The sequence below is a fragment of the Callorhinus ursinus genome, unplaced genomic scaffold (genome assembly GCF_003265705.2).
Source record: "Callorhinus ursinus isolate GAN/ISIS: 27379988/994484 unplaced genomic scaffold, GSC_fseal_2.0 scaffold1, whole genome shotgun sequence".
NCBI classification, from domain to species: domain Eukaryota; kingdom Metazoa; phylum Chordata; class Mammalia; order Carnivora; family Otariidae; genus Callorhinus; species Callorhinus ursinus.
Window position 1 is genome coordinate 36,949,140 of NW_027397063.1, and position 11,190 is coordinate 36,960,329.

The 11,190-nt window shown below is 35.1% G+C and overlaps 1 protein-coding gene across 8 annotated transcripts in view; it reads left to right on the top strand.

The window, feature by feature from the left end:
- EPHA6 (EPH receptor A6) overlaps positions 1–9,777 on the top strand; it is an 831,631-nt gene extending 821,854 nt beyond the window's left edge. For 7 of the 8 annotated variants that reach the window (XM_073892326.1, XM_073892340.1, XM_073892353.1 and 4 more), the window contains 2 exons: positions 7,118–7,267; positions 8,488–9,777. In XM_073892326.1, the coding sequence (XP_073748427.1) occupies positions 7,118–7,267; positions 8,488–8,602 (265 nt within the window). In that variant the 3' untranslated portion in view covers positions 8,603–9,777. The remainder of the gene's footprint in view (positions 1–7,117; positions 7,268–8,487) is intronic. The other variant, XR_012378040.1, reaches the window with a different exon arrangement.
- Positions 9,778–11,190: the final 1,413 nt, after the last annotated feature.

Genomic DNA, 11,190 nt, shown 5'->3' on the forward strand with positions numbered 1-11,190 from the left:
AAATAATCATATCAAGTAGAAAACTTGAAGACTTACTGAAAATAAAAGGCTGATGAAAAATAATTCATTCTTCCAATTTAACACTGTGAAGAGTCCGATTCTTTGGAACCCTGAAATATTGCCCCCAAGCATAAAATAATCACAAAATATAAGGCATGGTTCTATGCATTTGATATTTTATAGCATTTTGAGTAAAATTATACCTTAAAATTTTAAAAAGAATTGAAAGAATTCTTTTATTAATTTAACTCGGGTTCAAGTTTACTATTCAGCCTAACTGTAGAAAGGGCAATGTTTTCTTTTTTACCTGATTAAATAAATTCTTCCATCAAAGTTTAGGTAGATAGTTTGTATGTTATTTATGGATTAAATAAATAGTGTGACGTGTAATCCCTGAGTTATGAGATCAGAAACGCATGTAAAAGCAGTGATATCGAGTAAGTTGAATACTGCTGCTGTGGTTCTAGGTCCCTTCACCCTGGGCTACCTCACGCCACCTATAACTGCCTCTCTCTCCACTCTGAAACCTACAAAGGCAGGGATAAGCAAACTCCATCAATAGGTACTTACTTTTCAATTTAAGGGAACTAAATGAAACTAGATCTTTCATCATGAGTCCGCCATTATGTCATGGACCAAACTTTTCTATAGAGAATATTTAAGTCTAAATCATCACTTATTTAATAAATTCCTATAATACTTTCAGCATTGTGCTAAGGCCCATAGAAAATAGAAAGATATGTGAGATATGGTCTTTGCCATCAGGGAATTTTAACTTACTCTTTTAAAAAAAATTCTTCTGTCGTATGGCTTTTTCCCAAAGAAGTAATTCAACTGAAGCAAAAAGATACATGCTATAAGACTGCATAGTCATCTGTAATAAAAGAATGTTGCTAGCCACCTAGGAGCCCAGCTTCAGGAAATTAAAATTATTGAGCATCAATATGTAGAACATTATACACTCATTTGATTAATAGTTATGAAAACTGAAACATACAAAGTATTAATAAATAACTGAAATATAGGCCATGTAAAATAGAATGGACCTAATCTGTGCAGTTCTGCTAACCATATATAAATGTAAGAGCTGGCGGGGGAGAAGTTAAGTTAGAGTCGTAATAAGAGAAAAGTCTTTAAGCATGTGATGGCTTCATATTAAAACAGGATCTTACTTTGCAATGGTGTTTCTCAAAATATAAACTTTCTTGAATCATTTTAAATAAATCTATTATTATTATATTTGCATGATAAATATAAAACATGGAAAACTTTTGAGGATAAAAACCTTCTTGCTTTTTACTGGCAGTTTTGGTATCTATTGCTTACCTATTTAAGAACTTTCTAAATTAAGACTAGGACTGCAGCCACTGGGTGGCTCAGTCAGTTAAGCATCCAACTCTTGGTTTCAGCTCAGGTCATGATCTCAGGGTCCTGGGATCCAGCCCCACGTGGGGCTCAGCACTCAGCAGAGAGTCTGCTGGAGCCTCTCTCTCTCTCTCTCTCTGCTCCTCCCCTGCAGGCATGCTCTCTCTCTAAAATAAATAAATGAATCCAAAAAAAGAAAAAGACTGGTACAATTGTGAACTCAAAGGGCTCATTAGAGTGAAAAATTATTGGCTTTATCAGTGCTACCCATTTTTACGTAATTAGCTGTATTACAAGCATATATTTATTGAACCTTACACTGTGTCGTCATTTTTCTACCTATACTCCAGCCCTCTCGACCATAATTTATACATTTAGAATTTCCTAACTTTACCCCTTCCTCATCCTTCTGAGGAAAGTAGTAGACCCTTGACCTTCTGTTCTACAATATGTACTTTTTTCAATGTGAGCTGCAGATTTTGCGGTAAAGACATTTCTCAGGTGGGCAGCTCCCACTAATCACCAAATAGCAGAAATTTCTATGTGCTCAGCAAATAGCAGACTGAATTTATCATTGTACATGTTTGATAAGAAAGGGCATTTATTGTTTATTAGGTAATATTCCAGACAATCCATGTGAGGGTAATGATACCCAGCCCTGGAAGCCAGAAAATAGCAGCATTTTTCAACTTTGTTATAAGATAAGGTGAAAGAAAAGTTATTGCACAGCGGCTATGAACAATGAGGGGAACCTGACCTTACTAAATCAACTGCCAATGCAGTCGTAGAAAGGCCAAAGAGTAACTAGATTACTAAAGATGTGTGGAGAGAAAGGGAATTATGGTACTGAAACATTCTGGGAGCAAATAGCGAATGCTTTTCAGCAGAGAAATAGGCCAGCTAAGTCATTTAGTATACATAGAATGTCCTTCCATGACCTTTCTATACTAAGGACACAAATTAGCAAATTACATTTCTACTCACCGATTATATGAAATTGTGAAAGTTTGAGAGTTATTCCAGAGTTATCTCAGGAGAGGAAAGTGGAAGTCATCTGACACTGTCTGCGCCTCAAGTACGGCATAGGAGTATGAAGGGAAAGTCACTTGAATACATTCTTTTAATCTTGTTGAGTCTCAACAAACTTCTTTGACAAGTAATTAAAGATATGGGAGCAACCTTTTTTTAAAATAGGACATTCAGTTTTCCAGCATGTGTGGCTTTATGTTAATAAAGCAATAAGGGTACCCTGGTCATTTTGATATTTAAACTTAGTGAATTTACTACAGCAGTATTTCTTAAACTATGTGTTTTTTAAGTTTTATTGTTATGTTAATCACCATACATCACATCATTAGTTTTTGATGTAGTGTTCCATGATTCATTCTTTGCATATAACACCCAGTGCTCCATTCAATACGTGCCCTTTTTAATACCCATCACCAGGACAACCCATCCCCCCACCCCCTCCCCTCTAAAACCCTCAGTTTGTTTCTCAGAATCCATAGTCTTTCATGGTTCGTCTCCCCCTCCGATATCCCCCCCTTCATTCTTCCTTTCCTGCTAGCTTCTTCTTCTTCTTTTTTTAAACATATAATGTATTATTTGTTTCAGAGGTACAGGTCTGTGATTCAACAGTCTTACACAATTCACAGCACTCACCGTAGCACATACCCTCCCCAATGTCTATCACCCAGCCACCCCATCCCTCCCACTCCCCACCACTCCAGCAACCCTCAGTTTGTTTCCTGAGATTAAGAATTCCTCATCTCAGTGAGATCATATGATACATATCTTTCTCTGATTGACTTATTTCGCTTAGCATAATACCCTCTAGTTCCATCCACATCGTTGCAAATGGCAAGATTTCATCCTTTTGATGGCTGCATAATATTCCATTGTATGTATATATATATACACACACACACACACACACACACACACACACACACACACACATATACCACCTCTTCTTTATCCATTCATCTGTTGATGGACATCTTGGCTCTTTCCATAGTTTGGCTATTGTGGGCATTGCTGCTATAAACATCGGGGTGCATGCACCCCTTCAGATACCTGCATTTGTATCTTTGGGGTAAATACCCAGTAGTGCAATTGCTGGGTCATATGGTAGCTCTATTTTCAAGTTTTTGAAAATACTGTTTTCCAGAGTGGATGCACCAACTTGCATTCCCACCAACAGGGTAGGAGTGTTCCCCTTTCTCCTCATCCCCACCAACATCTGTCATTTCCTGACTTGTTAATTTTAGCCTTTCTGACTGGTGTGAGGTGGTATCTCATTGAGGTTTTGATTTGGATTTCCCCTGATGCTGAGGGATGTTGAGCACTTTTTCATGTGTCTATTGGCCATTTGGATGTCTTCTTTGGAAAAATGTCTGTTCATGTCTTCTGCCCATTTTTTGATTGGATCAGTTGTTCTTTGGGTGTTGAGTTTGATAAGTTCTTTATAGATTTTGGATACTAGCCCTTTATCTGATATATCATTTGCAAATATCTTCTCCCATTCTGTCAGTTGTCTTTTGGTTTTGTTGACTGTTTCCTTTGCTGTGCAAAAGCTTTTTATCTTGATGATGAAGTCCCAATATTCATTTTTGCCCTTGCTTCCCTTGCCTTCGGGGATGTGTCTAGGAAAAAGTTGTTGCATCTGAGGTCGAAGAGGTTGCTGCCTGTGTTCCGCTCAAGGATTTTGATGGACTCCTGTCTCATGTTTAGGTCTTTCAACCATTTGGAGTCTATTTTTGTGTGTGGTGTAAGGAAATGGTCCAGTTTCGTTCTTCTGCATGTGGCTGTCCAATTTTCCCAACACCATTTTTTGAAGAGACTGTCTTTTTTCCATTGGACATTCTTTCCTGCTTTGTTGAAGATTAGTTGACCATAGAGTTGTTTTATAGAAACTGCTCAGATAATTTAGGAAAATAATGCAGAAGCTATTGCTAATCCTCTTGTATGTTCACATTGTACATTAGAAAAGTGAAGACTTGGAGAAATGCTCTAATTAAGAATCCTATTTAACTCTGTTTGCAGTGGATACCTTTATTATTTTGTATTTTATGTGAGATTTTGCTTATTTTATAATACTTATTGACATGAACATCCCTAGGAAACAACAAATATAGCAATAATAAAGTATTTATGATAGGTTTTCAACCTTTGGACATAACTAATCTTTGTTAGGGTCAAATCATGAATCGTTCTGATGATTAATTTGAATGAATCAGCCCACAATCAAAATAGCATTGCAATTTATTGTACAAGAAAAGAGCATGTAGCTTTTATTTTATTTTTTATTTTTTTAAATATTTATTTATTTATTTGACAGAGAGAGACAGCGGGAGAGGGAACACAAGCAGGGGCAGTGGGAGAGGGAGAAGCAGGCTTCCTGTGGAGCAGGGAACCCGACGCGGGGCTCGATCCCAGGACCCTGGGATCATGACCTGAGCTGAAGGCAGACGCTTAATGACTGAGCCACCCAGGTGCCCCAGAGCATGTAGCTTTTAACAGCCTCCCAAATTGGAAATATAGTAACAGAATTGGGTACTAGTAAAAAGGATTCAAGCCACTGTTAAGGATTACCAGACTCGATATGGCCCACTATGTAGTCACAAGATACATGCATATAATTTATGTAAATTTGAATTATATATTAAAAGCAAAAAAACCCACTATTTTTTCCTCATTATATCTCTTCACCTTCATCCATCTTCAACTAGACCCCAATTTAGAAAAAGGGAAGTCAATGTAGCAATCAAAGAAAAACCAAAGACATGAACTCGAGGCCTTTAGTGGGGACTCTGTCCTGAAAAATTCCAAGGTGTCCCTTTCAGAGTCTTCAAGAGTTGCGCAGTGTACAAGTTGTATGGCCACGCTGAATGTCTCTGACTTTTGTGTTTCTAAAGACCCAGGGCCTGGTTATTTAAAGGTAACTTAAAGATTTTTATGGGTAATTTTGATTATTAGAGATTTTTGTTTTACCTTATCCACTAACCTTACAGCCTAACTCCCATTCTCATATATTTTTAACAGAACAATACCAGAGTTATATAGCATGCATACTCCATTCTGCTTCATAATGGAGGAATTTTTATTTCATGTGGTTTCATCATATGTTTTCATATACTAATGGTTTCCAGTTAAAGCTGAAATAGTTCAAATATGAATGGTAAATACTATTATGATGAAGTATTCCAAATATGAATGTTAAAACTATGGATCTAGTTAAGTCTCTATGGATTCTTCCATTCTTTAATTTTATAAAAAATTAAAAACAAAGTAAATGAAATTTGGATTAATCTTCAATATTCTAATAAAAATAATTCAATGATTCATTTCTAATGGGAATATTTTTCATTACTTAGAAAATAGATTTGACTCAAATACTGAACATAAAAAGGTTACTGCTCTACTATTTAATATAAACTCTAGACCTAATAATTTTTAAATGATGTATTTATTATCCCAGAGGGCTAATAACATGCTTATAAAAGCACTTTTACTACCAAGTATTTTGTAAAACCATATAAAATATTTTTAACAATTTTCATATATCTCTATAAGGAGAACAATATAATTTATTGCCAGAATCAGTTAAATACACAGTTCTTAGTTAATTTTACTATAACTTCTAAGGTTACTTCCATGTTTATTCTGTCTTTAGCTTACATAAAACTATTCTGTATATGTATGTACATATACACACATACATATATTTATGTATGTATTTGTATCTGAATATGCACACACCTGCTAGCCTTTCCAAAATAATACCTTTATATTATTTTTATATTAAAAGTACAAAAATATGGGGCTCCTGGGTGGCTCAGTTGGCTAAGTGTCTGACTCTTGATTTCAGCTCAGGTCATGATCTCAGGGTTGTGAGATCGATACCACGTCATGCTCTGTGCTGGGCGTGGAACCTGCTTAGGATTCTCTCTTTCCTTCTGCCCCTCTCCCCCCCACCCCTCTCAAAAAAAAACTACAAAAAATATCCCCAACTGCAATGCCCTTTGCATTAGATATTAGGAGCAAAAATACAGATGTCTGTATCACTCACTTTAAGATCCATCAATGCTGGGTTCCTTTTTCTTGTTAACCCAACCTTGCATTGATTTTGCTTTGTTTAATGCCATATTAATATCTGTGCTTCGGGCTGTCGTATTACCCTAGGCTTGGATGTATGTAAATCTTATTCATGCAACTGAGGTCTGTAACAGCAGAAATTATTTTTTAGTAAATAATAAATTCTTGTTGAATGTTTGAGAATAAATAAATAGAGGCTTGACCAATGAATTCACTGAAAAGGAGAAGGGACTATCATAGCAAATATAAAAAAGGCAAAAGGGTAAGGATTCAGGGGCAGGTTAGAAAGTCTAAGAGTAAAGAGCCTGTGGCTACTTACCGTCCTTTGGGGATGAGGACTGGGCTATTCCTCAGGTTTGAAAACACAATTTTATGCAAGAGGAAAAAGTAAACAGCAGTTTGCAAGATGTGGGTTTTCTCAAGATACATCTAGTATAAAACCCAGTTAGTGGCAAAAAGCGGAAAAAGGCAAACTGATAAGTGAAACTGACCAGATAAAAACAGCTGATTTGAATATAATGGAAAAATTAGAGATTTTTTTTTAATGGAGTATGAAAACATTAGAGGTAAGGATATTGAAAAAGGGAAAAAAGGAAGTTGGGTATTTTTTGCTTTATCTAACTTTTAAATGGTCTTCATGGGTTTTTTCTTGTAGAATGCCAGAATCCCCTGGTGAAGTTCTGGAATATCCTCTGTTTGTCACAGTCGGTGACTGGCTGGATTCTATAAAAATGGGGCAATATAAGAATAACTTCATGGCAGCAGGGTTTACAACTTTTGACCTAATTTCAAGAATGAACATTGAGTAAGTGGTCCTAGGTTTATTATTGTGTTTAGCAGTCCACTCAGGAGATTACAAATTCAAATACTGGATCAAGAACACCATGATTCAACTACATTTCCTAACGCTAGTATGGCATTTCCACATCTTTCCTCACCATTTCTGATTATCATTCCAGTGGAAGTTGGACATTACACTTTTAACTATTTTCCTTTGGAAGAGTATGTTTAATTCAAATAGCTATTTTAAAAATTTGTTAATGCTTTCTGAAATGCATATTACTCTCATTCACATCCTAGACTTTACATCAGCACAGTTTACCTAGGCAAATTTCTTATGACTCACATATACTAATCTTGCATAATCAATTCCTATTACTTTCATCAAATGTAATAATTGTAATCGTACATTATCATCATGTAATTTCAGAACTCCTTCTCTATATTATTAAAGTTGGGCATTTTTCCATTGTCTCAAAAATTATTCCCTGCCTGGGTGCAGTAAATTGTTCAACATGTGCTTAAAAGGTAGATACTAAAACTAGTTGGTTGAATCATATGAAATTCCCATTATTTTGAAATAGTGATGGCAATTTCATATAGTTCAACATAATACGGCATTTTTTTTTCAGATTATTGAATGACCATAGGTCCACATTATACCTTCTACCCTATATATTATTTTGCTAATACTGTTGAAAAGTTATATCATTATCTAAATTGTATACCTGGGGCAGCTAGGAGGCTCAGTTGGTTAAGCACCTAGCTCTTGATTTCGGCTCAGGTCACAATCTCAGCGTCGTGAGATTGAGCCCCACGGCAGGCTCTGTGCTCAGTGAGGAGACTGCTTGAGATTCTCTCCCTCTCCCTCCTCTCTCTTTCTCTGTCTCTCTAAAAAAATAAGTCTTTTTAAAAATTGCATACCCTTTAGGTCTATGGAATGTCTGAACATTATGTTAGTACCTGAATTTGAAATTTTTCTTTGTATCCTTAAATTTGAGGTAGACTTGATACATTATCTGGCACCAGGGAGAAGAAAAATGTAACAAAGTCTTGATGTTCACTTATATCTCTGCTTAAACTCTCATTTTACCAGCTATACAATTTTTGTTAAATTCATAAAGCAAATCTGACATGGTACATACTTACCTTATGTAAATCTTCATTTCCTATCTCCTGTACTTACCAGATCTAAATGTCTCTCTTCCCCCCACCCTCAACTCTATCTCCTTTTCTCTCTCACAGTGATATTAGAAGAATTGGAGTCCTACTCATTGGACACCAGAGACGGATAGTCAGCAGTATACAGACTTTACGTTTACACATGATGCACATACAGGAGAAAGGATTTCATGTATGAAAGTACTACAAGCACTTGTGTTTTGTGCCTCAGCATTTCTAAAATGAAAGATATCCTCTCTACTACCCTCTCTTCTGATTCTCCAACATCACTTCACAAACTGCAGTCTCCTGTTCAGACTACGGGCACGCACCTTTTGTTTATGCTTCCAACCTGGATTTTAAAATTATGCCTCATAGCTCCTCTCTGAATAACCTGCAAATAAAACCCCGGCCCACTGCAGATTATCACTACACAATGGTAAATAACTCAGCATGGATTTGTAACTTTGTACAACAGTATTTGGGAAGTGTTTACGAACTTAACCCAAAGGAATTTGCCCACATGCGGCTTCCCTAGTGATGTATTTAGACTTCGATGGTAGATGAAAAAGAAATAGTTGACCTTTCTTTCATGTTTTGTGATCAAGTAGCTTCCAAACTGACATGAATATTTTTAGATAATTATATTCAACTCTGTGGATCATATTGTTACTTTATTTAACTGTTGATGCCTGGTGTTGTTAGAATTATTTGCAGAAATAACCAATGATGTCATTTGATGAATTCTTGTCAGGTGTGACTGCACTAAGAAGGGGGTTATCAGGGAGGGAGAGGGAGAAACATACTGTGTTTTTCAATCTTCTAAGTCTGGGTTTGTCTCTTTTTTTAAATTAACTTTATAGTGTCCTACATATTTCATAGTAGGTGGTAGTTTAGAGGCTTTTCCCTTCTAAGTTTTACTAACTATAATATATTTCTCTCCTACCTTATGAAGATCACCGCAGAAAGACCAAGAGTGGGTCCAGTGTTCTAAAGGCTTTCATCGAGTGAAGCATGAAATAAAAACCATGTCTATTCCCTTGGTTCACTTTCACAAGTTTGCAAAAGCAGTTATCAAAGCACTGAGAAAATCAGTTATTTTCAGTAGAATTGCTTCAAATAAAAGATCTAAGATTATCACCTTAGATTTAATGTAAAAAGAGTAATTAATTTAATTTAAACACAAATTTATGATAGCTATATGGTGCCCAAAAAAATAAACACATCTAACTGACTGTCTGATATTGGTGCATTTTGCAAGTTTAAGAATCTTTATATTTTTTTCCTAAAAAATAAGTTACATGAACATGCTGAGCTGTTTTCCAAACCTTTCAAGAGACAAGTATGCCACTGCATGTTCCAAAGAGGATATGAACAGACCTAACACATGAGCATATATATATATATATATATATATACATATATATATATATATATATATATATAAATTGTGTGTCAACCTGGGCCCATAACACAATAACATAAAAATGTGAACACAGCTAAAAAGTGTGTTGTTATAATTGTCTCAGAGGCTGCAAAAAAAGGCAAATATATTTTTCAGTGAATTAAGCTGAGTCAATTTATCAAAACAGTGCTGCTTTATGAGTAAGTTCAATTGTAAAATCAGCTGTTGTCTGTGAAAGTATAGAATGGCTCTTGTGCTGGGTTTGGAAGAGTAGGGAGGATGTGTTGAGAAAGAGAGATTTTAAAAAGAGCAGGTTGTCTAAAGATGATTATTTAATAAATCAGTTTTTCTTTGATCCAAGACATAAAGGTGCCCAACCCACATTCTCCAGTTCCTACCTAAATTTTTGGTAATAGCAGCTGTCTTGTTATTAAGGGAGACTCTCTTTTATTTTAAGATTTGTTGATTGTCCCATTAGACTAGACCCTTCCACATACATTCTTCTGCTGATTTATCTCCTGATTTTTGTCTATCACAGCTTAATTTTTCTCGTTTCAAAAAAAATTGTATTGAGCTAGAAGGACGAGTCTTTTAAATATTCCTTAAAGTATACTAAAAAAGAAAAAACTGAGAAATTTATCACTTTTTAAGTAAGTGTGTCAGAAATGCTAGCAACAATTTCTAGGCACCACATGCATGGTCATGCATCACTCATACACTGTCTGCAGTTTGCTTGATACATTTACACAAACCTGGATACATGTAGAGGAAATACAAAATTTCCATACTTACCTGTCTTCAAATATATATTAAATAAGAACAGAATGTAAAACAGATTAAATTTATTAATCATATATTTATTTTTATAATACAACAAAAAAGTATTTAGAAAAATAAGGAATAGAATAATTATGGTCTTCCATAGGACTCTGTCAGCAACATCTGTATACTTTGATGAAATAAATTCTATAAAGTATTTAAATTTCTATGAGATGGGCATTCAGTACGTGCAAGATTAAAGTTCACTGTTAAGAATTTTTTTCTTAAAAAAGTACAGAGATCTTTTTCTATATCTGATTAATTTATTTCTTTTTTTCTTCCCTAACATCTTCCTCTAGTATTATAAAACTGCCTTTCCCCTTCATCTCTTACCCCAAATGCTCTTTAAAATTTCTTTAGAATCATATTTATATTTTTCAGAACTGTAAGCATGATAATCTTATGTGATTTTGAACTTCATCATGGTCAGAAATGTTGCGTTCACACATGGCTGAAATATTTGTGCACAATTAAACAGAAACATTAAAAAATTAAGGATATATATTTCTTAATCACCTACCAATCACAGATCCCTGATCCCAAGGATGTTATAAGATCCAGGA